The sequence below is a fragment of the Dysidea avara genome, chromosome 14 (assembly GCF_963678975.1).
Source record: "Dysidea avara chromosome 14, odDysAvar1.4, whole genome shotgun sequence".
Lineage (NCBI taxonomy): Eukaryota > Metazoa > Porifera > Demospongiae > Dictyoceratida > Dysideidae > Dysidea > Dysidea avara.
Genome location: NC_089285.1, coordinates 2,249,248 through 2,266,882, shown reverse-complemented (window position 1 = coordinate 2,266,882; position 17,635 = coordinate 2,249,248). Strand labels below are relative to the sequence as shown.

Here is a 17,635-nt window from a genome sequence, read left to right as displayed (position 1 = left end):
ATCTCCCTGTAGAGAGATCAGCTAGAAGAAGTTACCTTGTAGAGAGTTCAGCTACAAAGAAACCATCATGTAGAGAGTTCAGCTGCAAACAAATCACCTGTAGAGAGTTCAGCTACAAACAAATCTCCCTGTAAAGAGATCAGGTAGAAGAAGTTTCCTTGTAGAGAGTTCAGCTACAATCAAATCACCCTGTAGAAAGATCAGCTAGAAGAAGTTACCTTGTGGAGAGTTCAGCTACAAAGAAACCATCATATAGAGAGTTAAGGTGCAAACAAATCACCTGTAGAGAGTTCAGCTACAAACAAATCTCTCTGTAGAGAGATCAGCTAGAAGAAGTTACCTTGTAGAGAGTTCAGCTACAAAGAAACCATCATGTAGAGAGTTCAGCTGCAAACAAATCACTTGTAGAGAGTTCAACTACAAACAAATCTCCCTAGAAAGGTCAGCTAGAAGAAGTCACCTTGTAGAGAGTTCAGCTACAAAGAACCATCATGTAGAGAGTTCAGCTGCAAACAAATCACCTGTATAGAGTTCAGCTACAAATAAATCGAACGCCATTATGCAGCGAGAAGCCCCTCGCGAAATTAAAACCTGTATCACGTGTACATTTATTAATATTTATTTCGAAATACAGTACTGCATTTGAGTAATAATTACAAAATACTAGAAACACTATTGTCAGTCCCTTCCAGCGTGGGTCTAGTAAGGTTGCATCCTTTCAAGGGCGTTACAGCGTCGAAATGAATGGATGACATGTGAGTTATCTCTATCCAGTTGTGTTGACAGTCGATTTTGTGCGAGATTTTGTGTTTATGTAAGTATGGTACTGTGTTGGGATTAGCCAAGAAGGACAATGGTCGTGGTTTATACAAGAGCCACGTAGGCACACCGGTTTTGTAAGTATCACTTGCCACGTAGATGTCCATTTCCAGCAAAGTTGCTGCTACGATAATTTCAGTACTGGTTCCCCAAACGTACTGCTTTTTTATGTTCTTAAGGTGGCTGTTGAAATTGTTCTGGTAAATTGCTTCGTGGAGAGGTTTAAATAATAAGTTATTGTCAGCTTCAAATTCACTTATTGCCTTCCTTAAATGTGGATGGTAGTCTTCAACACCAGTAAGTGATTTAGAGAGAGCCCTAAACAGACAATTGCCATCTCCCAGAACCCTGTCAATTTCCCTGCCTTGTAAACTGAGAAATGGCTTTAAAATGGCATAACCAGTAGCAGAACAGTTTGCTGACGTAGGCTTAACCATATCATCTGGTATGACCATGTCTGGTACATTGAGGCCAGGTGGCTTCAGGAAGGTTGGAAACGGAGAACACATTTTCTACACAATTAAATCATAGCAGACAGTAAGATATAAATCGTGTGCATACAGTACCTTCATAACATCCATGCTTGAATATTTACTACTCCCCATGTCAGGTTTTATTGCTAAATGAATGTATACATGTGTGGGTGACTGCTCTGTTTACATAATATGTAACCTGGTTTCTTTGGTTGGTCCACTTCATTGTTTTTGTGGGTCTGACTAATTGTTGTTTGCATATTTGTACATGCGCGTTGGATGCATGCCTTCTTAAGCTTGCCAGGTCCACCAAATTTTGTACTGTCACGACAGTATTTACATGTTTTACAGTTTGCAGCAGTGCAACCAGCACATTCCCCACATCTAGCTCGTTTGTGGCCTATTGGAAAATTAACAATGGAATCATTTTGTATACAATAAATACCTGTTGTGATCTTCTTGACAGCATCCTCAGTGGTACTCTTGTCAGTTTGCTTAGTTCTGGGGGTGATCTTCATTTTGGCATCCTGATTATTATCTGAAATATTTGGTATTTGCATTATAATTATAATTCTGCATATCATGACACCTCGTGTATTTATACCTGTTGGCACTTGAGCTGGTGATGGTGGAGCTGAGTCATCTTCTGTTTGAGATTCAGTAACTTGGGACAATCCTGTGACTTCTACTTGTTGTTCTGTCATTTCTTCACCGGCATTTAATTCCTTTGATATAAATTACATCATGTGTGTAGTGTGAGTATCTCAAAAGTTATATTCACATTAAGCTGATACCTCAAATGTTGAATAAATAATACCATAGCTCAAAGTATATCTCACTAATCACTCTCTTAAAGTATTTCAGTATGCTGTAGCGCTGTGTAGTAGACACCACTTTATAAACTAAACTTGTAAAACCAGTTCTTCACAATTACTTTGCAGTACTAGTTAGGTATAATCAAGCCCTTTGACGTATCAGAGCAACCTGGGACAATGTTTCTTCCAGCAAAACATTTAATGACTAACTGACATATCCAGCCAAGTATAACTCAACTATGGTTAACAATTTAAGTTTGGGATGTGGATTGTTGTCTACCGTATCAGCTATAGAACTATACAGTATCATAGATTTACGTTTCCTCTTTGTCTCATGTATTTGTGGGTAACATGTCAATTGTTTCTTATGCTGGTCATCACAGTTTGTAATAGTTAATTGTGTGTTATTAAGGACACATTAGAAAACACCTCCATAATAAGGATAGAAATTTTGGTCCCAACAGGTTGGAAAGAGGTAACCCTCTATATTACACACAAAATGGCCAGAAATCTGGGTGGTCCCAAGGTGTCCATTATATAGAGATTCAACTGTATTTCTTTCATAAGTGGACTGATTGCATTTTGTACCATTCTTTGTAATAATGTGTAACAGTTACTTTTCAGTAATTGATAGCCAGGGAGCAAACATGCCTCTATTCTCAGATTTCAGCTCAATGTAAGCATATTGTGTGTGTAATTTAAAGGTACTATATAGGTTACCATGAGCACATTGTTTACATGTACTGATTTGTTCATAGTAGCAACAATAACAGAAATAACCCTAGGATATTGCAATTTGCATAGAAGTCACTGCTATTTGCACTCATAAAATTGGTGAGTGGCAGTATTACGTGTAAGTGTGCATGCTTCAACACCACTGGAAGTACATATATCAAACATTATGGTAGACTAAGTGTTGTGTAGTAGGGTTCCCCCATAAAATAATGTGCACCGCTAAAAATGGTGCATCTAAAAACCAGGCATCTAGATGTAGAATTTTAAAAAATGTTGAGACTTATCATTTTGTCAAGGTTAGAGGCCAAACAAAGCAGCACATGGCCACCATTTTATACCACAATAACAGGTGAGACGTGCCTTTTGTGATGTGTAGTTTTGTCTACGTTCTGCACTAAATGGTCATCTTATTCTTCATTCCAGGAAACCATACGAAAGTACTGTATCAGCACTTTCATTGAAGGAGTGTATGTACACATGACCTGATAGCTGCGTTGATCAGTGGTGAGTATCATATCCTTGTGTAATTCACCATTAGTCATACACATATGCATAGCTGTACATACACTGTATGCATACATACCTCAATCTGACTGTTGGTAAGCTTGTCTAAAATTTTCTCTTTCTCCTCAGCACCAGCATGCCTACACCAATCACATAAGCAATATACGTATGTATATATGGGAGAGTACCGTATGCCTACAAATTTTTGAATGACACTTTTTTTGTAGTTGCTTAACTGTCTGCAAATTTTTCATCCTTGAAAATTAAGATTAGCTATGCACATGCTATATAATACAGGTAGTCTCAGTGAAAGACAATCAAATGGTCCACGAAATAATAAAATCTGTTGATCTGCGAAATTTGTATGTATATATATATATACCTTCAAGATTCATATGTATATGGTATCTATCGCCATATTGTCCTGTAAAACATGACAAAGCTTATTTTCCATAAATTTGTAGTATTTGTTTGTTTCCTTATTGCAATTACGTAGTTCAGCTGCCAAATGATAAGATACATGGTTTACTGTTAATTTATTAATCCTACTTACCATACCAAAATAAATCTTGTATGTTAATCACAGCATGTAGTTGAAATAATTAAACCAAAAAATGCTTCAATTGTAACGTTGTTTTGAGATACGTAGGAATGTATGATTTGTGCTCATGGGATATCAATACAATTATCACAACAATATTTGCAGACCACTAAAGAATATACAACAGACTAGCACTCTTTCAATTTCAGAATGCTCAAATGCAGGTTTTGCTTGTTAACATGATGACATGCAAAGTCAAAAATTTTGGGTAGTACTCCGCCCTCTATTATTGATTTATTAGACACACTTTTTATGGAGTTATCCTTCAGGTTATAAGTCATGTCTTTACTAGGCCCAGTTGAATTGATGCGTGCTTTTGTGTCTGAGATGATCTTTGCAGTTTAATGTGAAACTATATTAACCAGTCTATGTTACGCAGAAAGGAAGCTGTTTAAAGTTGTGCACAAACATCTTCTACAGGACTATACAAGGTAGATACTTTCCTTAACATATTAGCTCTTGGTAATCTAATAGTATACCGTAAGACATGACATTTTGACAAAATTGATAAATTCGTCAAACATCCATAAGTGCCTTTAGAAGTATGTGTTAACTTATGTAGATTTATGATTTTGATAACTTTTAATTCATCAAAGCTGATGAGTATGGATTTGTCAAATTTTCGTCCCATCAAACTTTTCTGTCATACAGTACATATACAGTGGAACTCTCCATAATGGACACTTGGGGACCAAGACTCTTTGCTGTAATATAGGATTTCCTCTTTTAGAAGTAAAACATGACATATTGAGCAGACTTGTATTATGAGAGGTTTTTTAGGCTGTGTCTGTAATTCAGAAGAGAGGCTCCACTGTATACTCTTTATTAATTATGTCTTACGTACCTTAAAACATTCCCATTCATTTTCCTACCGGGTAATTTTGTTGTCTTAATAAACCTCCATTGATGCTCCAAACACTTTCCTGGTGATAAATTCTCCTTTTTCCTTATAGGCTCTGGTGTCTTTGTGACTTTGGTAGCAGCAATACATGTTGATATGGCTTGATGTAGAAGTGCATTGATGTGATCTAGGTGTGGCAGAATTTTGCTGTTGGTAGTATTAACATAAGACTGCAAATCCTTTTGTAGGGTGTTGAATGTTTGGAATTGAATAAGAGTACAATACATTACAGTTAAACTCCAACATGAGTAGGATGTCTTTGTTATCATCAAAGCTTCAGGCTGAGGCTGAGGTGATGATAACAATCATATCCTAAGCATATATAGGTGTAGTTTAACCAGCTTCTATCCTAAGCAGTACTTGACTTCATAAACAAAGCTGATTATTGATAATGATAACTATGTGTCATGACACACTATTGTGTAATTATGTTGATTTTGGGGGCACTACGGAAAAAAACAGGCACCAACACAGCCACAAGGAAGCCGCATAATGCTATCACAAACTGTTGTCAGCATTTTAAAGGCAAGTCCATGATGCATGCATTGTACGTACTGCATGCACTTGGTGAAAAGGCACAGGGATGAAGCGACATCAAACAGTGAACAAATCAAGCCCGTAGCCTTATCCATTGTTGAGTTATGTTTGGCTGGAATCAGTTTGTTATTCAATCAACGTAAAATTTTGTTAAATTGAAAAAGTTAAAATTCCATAAAAACTTTGGAAAGAGTTTGGGGTTGGTCTGAAGACATTTTTGAGCTTGGCTGTGCCTAACCAATGCTGCCAATCTGTCATAAATGGAAATCGAGGATGGTTTTAGGGTGGTGTTTTGAGCTGGAAAAGCCTGGTTCTTTGTGGTCCCTAATATACAGTACTACCGTGCTGTATGATGATTAATTTTGTGTCTGAAAACACTCCCAACTATCAATTACTGAATAGTGAAGTTGTCATTTTCAACTACAGCATGGTTAGCCCGTTTCACAGCATTACAAACTAAGAACAACATGGAAGGGTAGGGCTCGAAAATATTATCAAGACTACCCCTATGCTAAAAGCCTCAGTGAAGAACGAGTATCCATGAAAATAAAATTGCTAAAATTTGTCAACCCACAAAAATTACATACTTCAAAAATATGTACGTATACAGTATCTATGTACACTACGCACCTCTCTGGGGATCAGCTACTGACTCTGCAAAGGCTACCGACTCTGTATAAGCTATGCTTCCATTTTCTTCATCCTCAATTCTGTCATATTGCTCTTCTGGAATTTCTGGAACTGTTGATTTTGTTTGCTCTTGCTGTTTCTTACGTTGAATAGAATGCACACAGTGGATGTGCTTACAGATGTGGCCATTGTTATAATTGTAGCATCTGTTGCCACATTTGTACATATGAATACAGAGGCAGCTACATTCCTTTGCTGTACAAATCATCTGATTTGATGAACACTCTTCACAAGGATCATTTTGACATAGTGTAATGGTATATCCCTCTGGGGTACTCCCTGATATGCTTTCAACATGCCACATACCACTGTCCACTTCCTAAAATAATAAAGGTTTTATAAACTATTATTATTACTGCTTTACAATGTCCAGCACTGAAAGTCTGATAGCAACTTGTGCTGCAGCCTTCAAGTTACATACCTAACCTAGTAAACATGAATTAAAAACTGCAACATAAACATATGTACTTAACACAGCTAATAAGGCAAAACAGAAAATGGGCCAAAAAAGAATAAAATCCTTCCTACTGCTAATTTAAACTGCAGGCCACCCAATGTCTAGTTGAGCGCCACACTCAGTTTCGCCTCCAGAAGGGATGGATTTTCTTCCTTTATGATATAAGAAAAACTATAACACTCTGGGCATGAATTTATTTAGGAGGAGAGGAGAATGCAAATTTTAATGAAAGTCTTGGTGTACATCAGCAATAATTATCAACAACTGTAATAATGAATGAAATACAGGACATGTGCATCTAGTCAGTTACAGTACAGCTAAGTACCTGAGAATGCATCAGGAACAGTAATAACCTGAAATTACTTCTGCTCATTTTCAAGTACGTACCTGAGAATGCACCAGAGTCTAAAATAATTTTCCCAGGGGATTGTAGATGTTGCATGTGTAGCAATAAGGGACATGGATCTTTACACTGTTGCCCCTTACTCTGCTAACACTATTGTCCCCCCCCCCCCCCCCCCCAACAGTAATTTCCTGGCCCTGTTACTATGCATATATGTAACATCAATGCATTTCCGTGTTCATTTATTTCAGTGGATTACCACTTGTGTTGCTAATAGAACCCTGTGTTTTGAAGTCTAGAGTACAACTTGACAGCTGCTTGCAGCATGCAGTGTTGAAACAAGGAGCATTAAAATACCATAATTTAGTTCTGCTGATATATTCATATATGTAGTAACCTTGGGTGACACTTAACCTGTATTGTGGTCCCTGGTTGAAGCACGTAGTTGAGCAGGTAAGGATATTAGATAACCTCTGAGTTGTACCAGAAGACTGGTATGTAGCTCTGTGAATTAGCAAAAACTACTTTTGCAATCTTAAAAGAACAGAAAAACAAACAAACTGTTGTATGGTTGTCTATTGTGTTTTCAGATTTTTTTGTACTCACATGTACTAGTTGCTTTAATGTACATTTTTTTACTTGCATGGCAGTGCTGTGGATAAACATACAAGAACACACACTATTTATTTTTGCAAAAGAATTACTAATAGACTTTTGGCTGGCTGTGGTACATACAGTACCTGAAACCTTTAATACATTAGTAGAGCCTCAATCAAAAGCACTAAAACAAGACTCATTTGATAATGCACAATCCCAAATTCGTGCAGACGATTACTTGTGATACTATATAGCGTAATAACAGAGAATTTAACAATAATTGTATAACAATTCGTCAAATTCTCCCTCTAAAAATTTTATTTAGTGTATTCTCTAATACAATGTTGAATTGTAATGTAATGATAGTAGTTATTGAGTTCACCTGCATGTTAGCGTCAAGTTATTTAATAGTATTACACTGTACATACTACATAATTATATTGCTGTATGTGTACTTAGTAACTTCTCACTGTGCTATTGTATATGTACATAGTTGTTAATACATATACAAACCTTCACTTTTGCTGCAGGTATCATAAGACCTCGCTGATGATGATTCATCTCCTGCTTCACTTTCTTGTGTAATGCTGGTGGTAGCAACCGATTCATTTTATAATGAAAAAATGCGTCCTTCTCATATTGCAAGAGGTGATGGATAAGAAAATCCACTCTACAGTTGACTTTTCCATTCAGATAAGTGGTCTTCAGCTGGTTGTGAAAACTGTACAACATAATTATGTATGACAGTATGTATGTATCTTTTATATACATACCTCTCTAGGTACATGTTAGTATCTGTGTCTCCATGTTTAAAGTGACGATAGCATTTTGCCCACTTTTCTGTAAATCAGCAAGAACATGTAGCAGCAATTTTCTTGATTTGTTTAATTACCTGCTCTGCTAAGATAATATTCAGTGAAATATTTCACAAAGTCTGGCTCTTGTGATAACCAAACTTTTACGAATTGAGCTGCCCTAGTTTGAAATGTATTTATATCCATTTTTGATTGCAAAATGCACAAAGTTTGATAGAGCTCCTTCTGATTACATGGTGATACTGCTCTGAGTTTGTTCTTCCATGCCCTGTACAATAAAAGTAGAACCTGCATGTATAATAGACCTGTTGTGATCTCTTAATTATCATGAAGAAGGATTCCATGTTCTGAGACTAATCAATGAACATTGGATATTGTGGATTGCAATGTACGTATTACTATGAAAATAATACTGGAAACTGGCCAACTACATAGAAAGGCCACTTCTTTATAAGGGCCAATTTTAAATGTCTAAAGTGAGAAGTTTATAGAACAATATCACTGACATATTAAGGACAAGAAACTTCAGGTTATAAGTGACCGACTTTTTCAGGTGCCACTTTTGTTATCACTGCCAATCAAGTTTGTGCACTGTGTGTGTGTGCATGTGTGTGTTTGTATGTGTGTGTGTAGTGCGTGCGTGTGTGTGTTCATGTGATATGTGTGCGTGCATTTTGTAGATAATTTTTGAGAACTTAAGAATTTGTAAACAACCAACATGAAAATCATTAAAACTGTATACATACATATGTTATGGTTGTTCATAAGAACTTGACTACCTACACGCATTTACACTCCCTCCCACATGTATCATGCAGACAAAAAGTACACTGCGACAATATTTTTCTCTCCTTTCTCCACCTTTTCAAACATACTTTCTGTAGCAACTTTAAACAGGCTGTAGGACTAGGTATCCTACAGACCTTCAGCACTTGTGCTGTAAAGCCTTAATAATTTTTTTTAATTAACAGGCAGAAAACTTTAAGGCCTGTTGTCACTGTTACCTTTGTGTACTTGCCCTTAAAGGTCACTTTGCTGGCATACTCTGTATGGATGCTAGTGTCACATATGTGGTTCATCTTACCTATCAACATGCCAGTGGCACAGCAAATGTCTAATGTCACCATACATGCCTCTTCTTCCTTTTCTTTCCATGCATGAAACTCTGCCATGCTAGTAAACTTCAAACTCTTCTTCCCTGCATGTGAATAATATGAGGGTGTGTGTCATATAATTATTAGGATACACGTTAAAATAACCAGGTGCATGTGTATAACCTAGAACAGTGACACCACCATAATAAATAAAATAATAATCACCACAAAAGTGCTGCAATACTCAGCATTACTGTATATATATCTACCTAGTGAATGATCATAAACTTTTTCACAGTGACTTATCAGCTCCTTGTTTGTTCTATAATTCTTTATTCCACAGCTGAAAGGACAACAAAAGTTTCTTGTACATTCATCACTGTCTATTCCATGGACTTGTTTAAGATGTTTATTCAGACGGTACTTCCTTTTGAAGGACTTTGTACATCTGGAGCACGTATGCTGTGATTGTTCCACCTATGTACATTATATAGTATGGTTGTATCTTGCATAGTGAGCATCACTTGACAACTTAATACTAAAACTTACATCTGTAGTTTGCATGCAACTACAAGTATGCAAGCTTGCAAGTATGTAGCCTTCAAGCCATAGGTTACTTGGCTATGGTACTTATAAACTAGCCATGTTTTAAGCTATGCTATATCATAGATTACATATTCCCTACTGCATCTTCCAGCTAATTGTTAATGATTAATCTTATTCACGTTATGAATTTAGTTAACTATGCACGAACATGAATGATGTGCCTAATGACCAGGTAAATGAAAAGATTAAAGAAGTACCTCATGCTAAATACCTAGGAGTTACTATAGACCAACACCTAATGTGGAATGAGCATATAAGACAGATTACAGCAAAGGCTAACAATGTTAAGAGCTATCTCCAACGAATTTTAAAATCATGCCCTGTCAACATCAAAGTCGCCTGTTACCAAAGTATGGTAAGGTCAATTCTTGACTACACATCGACCATTTGGTCACCATACACGCAGAAAGACATTCAAACCCTAGAGTCTGTGCAAAGGAGGTCTGCTAGATTTGTATTCAACAACTACTCACCTTATGCAATTTTGATTTTACTTGCACGCATGCTGTAAAGCTAAATAAATAAAATAAAAATAACAGTGTATCCAACATGCTTACTAATCTTGGCTGGAGTCCTCTTGCTGATAGGCGAAATGAACATAGCTAGATTAATAATGCTATTCAAAATAATTCTTCATATTGTAGACATTAATGCTGATGATTTACTCCCACCTCGCCCTTGTATCCACTCTACAGGTGGACACTCAAAGAGATTCTTACAGTTACCAGCAAGAACTAATGCCTACTCAAACTCTTTTCTTCCAAGCAGTATTAATCTATGGAACTCTTTACCAGATGATGTTGTAATTGTTACAGACCTCAATCATTTCAAACAAGGAATAACAGGACTATTATCTTAATTCTTAATTTTTGTAATGTAACTACTTTGTGCATATATGCTCCCCCGGGAGGCCTGCACAGTCATAAAATTGAACTAACTTGATCAACTTTTCCGTCCTTTGTCTGATCTTCTTCCGTTGTACACTCATCGGTTTCATCCCTTGAGTGAGATTCCAGGTGATTCTCCATCGTCAGGCGGACTTTAAACAAATGGTTCGCGCGATTTACTATTACGTATTCATGCATGCACGTGATTATAGTTTCAATTTCGCGAGGGGCTTCTCGCTGCATAATGGCGTTCAAATAAATCTCCCTGTAGAGAGATCAGCTAGAAGAAGTTTCCTTGTAGAGAGTTCAGCTACAACAAATCACCCTGTAGAAAGATCAGCTAGAAGAAGTTACCTTGTAGAGAGTTCAGCTACAAAGAAACCATCATGTAGAGAGTTCAGCTGCAAACAAATCACCTGTAGAGAGTCCAGCTACAAACAAATCTCTCTGTAGAGAGATCAGCTAGAAGAACTTTCCTTGTAGAGAGTTCAGCTGCAAACAAATCACCCTGTAGAAAGATCAGCTAGAAGAAGTTACCTTGTGGAGAGTTCAGCTACAAAGAAACCATCATGTAGAGAGTTAAGATGCAAACAAATCACCTGTAGAGAGTTCAGCTACAAACAAATCTCTCTGTAGAGAGATCAGCTAGACGAAGTTACCTTGTAGAGAGTTCAGCTACAAAGAAACCATCATGTAGAGAGTTCAGCTGCAAATAAATCACCTGTAGAGAGTTCAGCTACAAACAAATCTCCTGTAGCTGAACTCTCTACAGGTGATTTGTTTGCAGCTGAACTCTCTACATGATGGTTTCTTTGTAGCTGTACTCTCTACAAGGTAACTTCTTCTAGCTGATCTCTCTACAGGGAGATTTGTTTGTAGCTGACCTCTCTACAGGGTAATTTTTTTTTGTAGCTGAACTCTCTACAAGGTAACTGATGTCTCTACAAGGTCACTAGTTTGTAGCTGAACTCTCTACATGGTGGTTTCTTTGTAACTGAACTCTCTGCAGGGTGACTTCTTTTAGCTGATCTTTCTAGAGGGTGATTTGTTTGCAGCTGAACTCTCTACATAATAGTTTCTTTGTAGCTGAACTCTCCACAAGGTAACTTCTTCTAGCTGATCTTTCTACAGGGTGATTTGTTTGTAGCTGAACTCTCTACAAGGAAACTTCTTCTAGCTGATCTCTCTACAGGGAGATTTGTTTGTAGCTGAACTCTCTACAGGTGATTTGTTTGCAGCTGAACTCTCTACATGATGGTTCTTTGTAGCTGAACTCTCTACAAGGTGACTTCTTCTAGCTGACCTTTCTACAGGGTGATTTGTTTGTAGCTGAACTCTCTACAAGGAAACTTCTTCTAGCTGATCTCTCTACAGGGAGATTTGTTTGTAGCTGAACTCTCTACAAGGTAACTGATGTCTCTACAAGGTCACTAGTTTGTAGCTGAACTCTCTACATGGTGGTTTCTTTGTAACTGAACTCTCTACAGGGTGACTTCTTTTAGCTGATCTTTCTAGAGGGTGATTTGTTTGTAGCTGAACTCTCTACAGGTGATTTGTTTGCAGCTGAACTCTCTACATGATGGTTTCTTTGTAGCTGAACTCTCTACAAGGTAACTTCTTCTAGCTGATCTCTCTACAGGGAGATTTGTTTGTAGTTGACCTCTCTACAGGATGATTTTTTTTTGTAGCTGAACTTTCTACATACAAAGTGACTTGTTCTAGCTGGTCTCTCTACAGGATGGCTTGTTTCTAGCTGATCTCTCTGCAGGGTGACTTGTTTCTAGCTGAACTCTACCGGGTGATCTGTTTGTAGCTGAACTCTCTACAGGACGATTTGTTTACAGCTGAACTTTCTACATGGTTGTTTCTTTGTAGCTGAACTCTCTACAAGGTAACTTCTTCTAGTTGATCTCTCTACAGGATGACTTGTTTCTAGCTGAACTCTTGACAGCGACACTTTTTTGGCGATTTTTCATATAGGTAGTACATTTTCAGCAGCAAATGATCTATTTTATCAAAATAGGTGCCTTTTAATCCACCTTTTACAGCCAATTCCACCCGGTGTGATAAGCACCATGTTACTAGAATTGATGGAAATCTTTGTACTAAATGTCCCTTCAGACCGCTATCTGCAATATTTGCATTTGTGCCGTCACAACCAAATCCAACAAGTTTTTGTTCAACTAAATCTTGCATGCCAATAGAGCTAACCATCTCATCAAAGCATTTGTATAGGACCTCACCTGTACCACAGTCCAAATATTTCACAGCTAAAAATCTGTCTCGTATGTGTAGTTGGCCATCAGTGGCTTTACTGTCCAGGTAGTGCACCATAAACAACTCGCACTCCTTGTTAGCAGCATCAGTACTGCCATCAGATTGAATGCCGAAAAAAGTAATTTTCCTGAGTTAGGCTTTTAAAATTTCCAGCTGATTCAGAGCAATAAAGTTAACAAAGGAAGTACAGGCATGATCATTCTTATAGCCACTTCCAATCTGCACACCGTGTCTGACCTCCATTTCACATAGTGGAAGGAACTTCGTGAATGGGAGCTTTTCTTTAGCAAGAAAAAATGCTATTTCAAAATTCTTCACCAGCCTTTCTTTCGTTGCTGGGTCCAAATTGTCATGAGCAAAGGCTTTTGCAATAGGAGCATACTCCAATGGACTTGGTGCTTGGGTCTTGATGTAGTAAGGATCCATTGCTCAAGCGTGCATGGCGGATTTCGCATGGTCTAATATAGCAGACAATCTCACATTATCCGTTCCTTCAATGAATGTCGGGCGGTAGTTTCGTTATGAAACTAATCGCTCTTTGAACTCAGAGCAAACCTTACATCTTACTTCTGCCACGTGCTTCCCATCACTTCGCATCAAAAAATCCAACCAACGTATGGTTTGATATTCCTTATCATATTGGGTTATCCATCCTTCTACAGTTTTTCTAGTTACTGTCCGTTTCGCTTTCTTCGAACTATCATCAGTAGAGTCGCTTGTGATACGTTTACGTGATGCCATTTTAAAACGTGCACGTGACTGATTTTTGTCCGGACATACATGTCCGGATAAACAATTCAATGTTCGGATTTAGGTTTAATTGTCCGGTTTTTGTCCGATGACCGAATGTTATTTCGAGGACTGGGCTGTTACAGCATGAGGCAAAGCCAAGTACTGCATTAGTCTTGAGACACTCCCCAAGTGCTGTATTTTTTGTACACAAGCAGGCGGTGCAAAAAGTGTCATATTGTACTTCCTGGTCTGCCTTATTGTTTTCCTCAAAAGAGCACTCATCTTGAGTATCCAGATCACTTCAATTTTTGGATATCATACCATCGGTAGTGCTTGTATAACGTGTTTTTGGTCATTGAACAAACTGGTAGGATTGACTTAGCTAGTTTTAGTGATTTAAAATGTCGTGTACGTGATCAATCATGCTGGTCGAACTGGGGTTGTTTTTGTAACATTCCTTACATAACCGTTCTGTGTGACTGTACTGTATTTGCCGAAGTGTTCTGTATGAGGCAGATACAGTACTGCATGGAGAATACAGTACACTTGCCAAAGTAGAAGTGCAGTCATTATCCTTTGCCCTTTAAAATTCTTACTTGCTTACTTAGCCCTTGGCACATGTTTGAGCTTTGTCTTTGACCATAGCAGTTGTCATGGGACATTTGCAGAAGATACACTAGATGCTTCTAGATGAACGTAAAGCCTGGAGGAAAGCAGCCCAGAATGCATGACACTATCTGGAATGGCAAAGTCCAAAAGATGGTATTTCCTGATGGTACCCCGAAGGGATTGAAAGCAGTGTTGATTGAAAGGGGAATCGATGTTACCAAAATGAAACTGGAAGACACGAGAGCACTGATCGCAACACGTGCAGATTTTAGAGATGAACAACCTGAGATAGCTCATTTTTTAAGAAGGAATGGGTTTGGATGCATATTTCTGGCCAAGTTTCATTGTGAACTTAATCCCATCGAAAAGTGTTGGTCTCATGCAAAACGTTACACTTGGACACATGCTAACTGCACAATACTACGACTAAGAGCTACAGTTCCTCAAGGATTATATTCTGTGAGTTTAGAGAACCTTAGGAACTACTTTAGAAAAGCAAGACATTACATGTTTGCTTACCTAGAAGGATACAGTGGAGGGAATGGATTGAAACAGCAAGTTAAGCAATACAAAAAATATACCACTCACATCGAAGATCGAGTACAATAGACTAAACAAAATTTTTATAACTTTTTTTCTGTAATTTTTATGCATATATCATTTGCATTCATTGTACCAAATTTAAGTTGATTGATTATTCAATAGTGATAGTGTTGCATTTAAAAAAAAACTCATGAATTTTTCAAAATGTGGGTGGGGAAAGCGAAACCATATAAGTCACTCCGTAAATTTTTCGCTTGCTATGTGAACAATAGTTCACTGAATTTTTAAGCCTATACTAACTATTATAAAATTACACATGATGGCCATAGGTATATAGGTTGGGAATTCAAGACTCCAACTGATATAACCATAATCTTCTGTATAGACTGTGTATTCAAATGTTGAAGCTCACTAAAAATTTCAGAGGAATATGTGACCAGATTTTACAAAACCGATCCAAATCACACATCAGGCAAAATCAAACTAACACCACCAGTTGATAGCTACACTATCGTACTAGTAGTTTTGACACACAGTACCACTCAAACTACTCGAGGCTGGTTTCAACAGACATCTTTTTCTGATGGGTGTATAGAGCTCGAATGGCGGTTTTAGGCCTTGTGATCGTGATACTACTTCGTTCGTCCAACAGCTGGGGGTGTATAGAGCTCGAATGGCGGTTTACTGGTGGACAGCCTGATAATGTAGGACAGACGTTTTTTCTGTGGATTTTGCTACATTTCAACCACTAAGGAGCAAGCACAGCCCTGTAATCTCGTCTCTGGATTCCAATCGTGGTCTGTCACCATTTTGAGGTCTAACCCTTGCCCACCCTGCCACCCCCCACCCCTTTGTGAGCACTCGTGATGCTACTTCGCTCGTCCAACAGCTCAGATTTTCAATCTTATTTGGCGGGAAACTCTACAAGCAGCTACAAGTACTGGAAGTGGTCTGAAAGGTAACAGATAGATGCATCTTTAGTGTAAGTTTCATACACGTGCTTACTATCCTTGGGAGTTATGCTGGCTTGAATTCTTTAAAACCGTTTATCTCGAAACTTCTAATGTGCGATTTGGATCGTTTTTCCAAAATCCAGTCACATATGATGTTCCTAATTTGAGATTATATAGGTTTAAAATATCATGTTCGTTTTGGAAGCTTATGGTGAATTGCACTATAGGGCTGCACTGATCCTAGAGTCGGTATCAGGCCAGTACTGCTGTTTTCATGAAGTATTGGAATCGGCTATTATGCACTTAATTACTTGTCAGGTGCAGCAGTTATACCTGCACAACCCAGTTCACAGCCTACCCAATTTCTCTACTTCATTGGTATGCTTCTTCATATAAATCTCCACATACCCCACCAAACACTGTCTCTGATGCTACTTCCTCCGATACCTTTTTTTCTAGATTTTCAGCTAAATGTGTCTGTTTTCTGCTCTTTCTTGTAATCGCAGATTTAGCAGCTCCTCTTCTTTTCTTTTGTACCTGCTGCAAGTGTTCTATCCAAAATGATACTTGTAGGTGTTTTCTAGTTAATGCTTCAGTGTAGGTTCTCTATTCAATTTCTGAAAGGCTCCCTTCATGATCACTGGAGGTTTTGGCATAGATGGTAATAATTGTATTGCATAACTGTATCACAGTCGAGTTTAAATAGTGGCGGTAGCATTCACCTTCACACCTTCACATTTTTCACAATCTGTAGAGTCCCATCGCTGCTTTAGGATCTGGAGTAGGGAGTGGGATGTATGTAACTTTGGGTTCATCAGGAAACCATCGCAAATTAGAACAAAATAGATGTGGACAACCTGCTTTGTAGCAGCACTAACACAATACTGCACAGGCAAATTTAGAATACTGTGTTTCAACCTGATGTTCCAGACTTCTTAACTCCCTCCACTGTATTTATCTACCTTACACTTAATCAGTTTTGTAATATGATTAATACCTGTGCGTTATACTATCTTTTGATTTCTGTACAGTAATAAATATATAAATATAAAAATAACTACTGTTGGCTGGATGGGAAGAATTCCTGAAAACCCTGAATGAAATCTGTGGCATTATCTTCAGGTGTTCTTGCAGGACACCCTTGATCAGATGGTTCACTTTCCTCATTATGATTGCCAGGTTGTGATAAATCAATGATATCACAGGGCTATGGGGAACTGTGTAGTGACTGAGAAGGACCTATGGGTTTTCAGTGCACAATGTGTAGATACTCAAGGCAACACAATAGGCATGTTCATTATACCTAGAGTAAGTAATCAAGACACACGGTAGTGTGTCGTGCGGCCCAAGAAGCCGGCGCGCCACACCGTGAGTATATTGACAGGAAGAACGAAAACGTCATTTTCACACCTTTGTATCTCGGTGATCACTTATCTGATTGGAACCAAATTTGCTACACAGTTGCCCGCCAGCCAAGGGAGTCTACATTCCAAATTTGAAGGAAATCGCTCCAGCCATTTCCGAGATACGAGCTGCCAAAGTTTCGTTTTTTTTTTCTTCGTTTTTTTTCTTCTTCGTCTTTTCGCACACTTGCAAAAATTGCTATAACAAGCAAACGCGTACTCCGATCGCCTTGCAATTTGGCAC

General features: G+C 38.0%; 1 protein-coding gene and 1 long non-coding RNA gene across 4 annotated transcripts; one reads left to right on the top strand and one right to left on the bottom strand.

The window, feature by feature from the left end:
* Positions 1 to 612: 612 nt before the first annotated feature.
* Positions 613 to 4,844, bottom strand: LOC136244936 (uncharacterized). The gene is made up of 7 exons (XM_066036466.1): positions 4,792 to 4,844; positions 3,426 to 3,486; positions 1,897 to 2,017; positions 1,738 to 1,830; positions 1,492 to 1,692; positions 1,386 to 1,438; positions 613 to 1,331 (listed from the first exon to the last, which is right to left on the bottom strand). Exons 1-7 carry the CDS (start codon positions 4,809 to 4,811, stop codon positions 654 to 656), a joined length of 1,227 nt encoding a protein of 408 aa, XP_065892538.1. The 5' UTR covers positions 4,812 to 4,844; the 3' UTR covers positions 613 to 653.
* Positions 667 to 8,992, top strand: LOC136244937 (uncharacterized). Of its 3 annotated transcripts, none has more exons than XR_010695659.1 (4): positions 667 to 755; positions 2,866 to 2,941; positions 3,266 to 3,346; positions 8,003 to 8,992. It is a non-coding gene; the product is annotated as an uncharacterized lncRNA (long non-coding RNA). The 3 variants fall into 3 exon arrangements; XR_010695660.1 differs by lacking the exon at positions 667 to 755 and adding an exon at positions 2,440 to 2,783; XR_010695658.1 differs by lacking the exon at positions 667 to 755 and having other exon boundaries at positions 2,440 to 2,941.
* The last annotated feature ends 8,643 nt before the right edge of the window (positions 8,993 to 17,635 follow it).

Excerpts from the sequence above, each read along its gene's own strand:
- LOC136244936 (XM_066036466.1), bottom strand. The coding sequence starts at position 4,811 with ATGAATGGGAATGTTTTAAG. Across the intron at positions 3,487-4,791 it reads ATGAATGGGAATGTTTTAAG|GCATGCTGGTGCTGAGGAGA; the intron begins GTACGTAAGACA and ends TGATTGGTGTAG. Across the intron at positions 1,332-1,385 it reads CAAGCATGGATGTTATGAAG|AAAATGTGTTCTCCGTTTCC; the intron begins GTACTGTATGCA and ends TTAATTGTGTAG.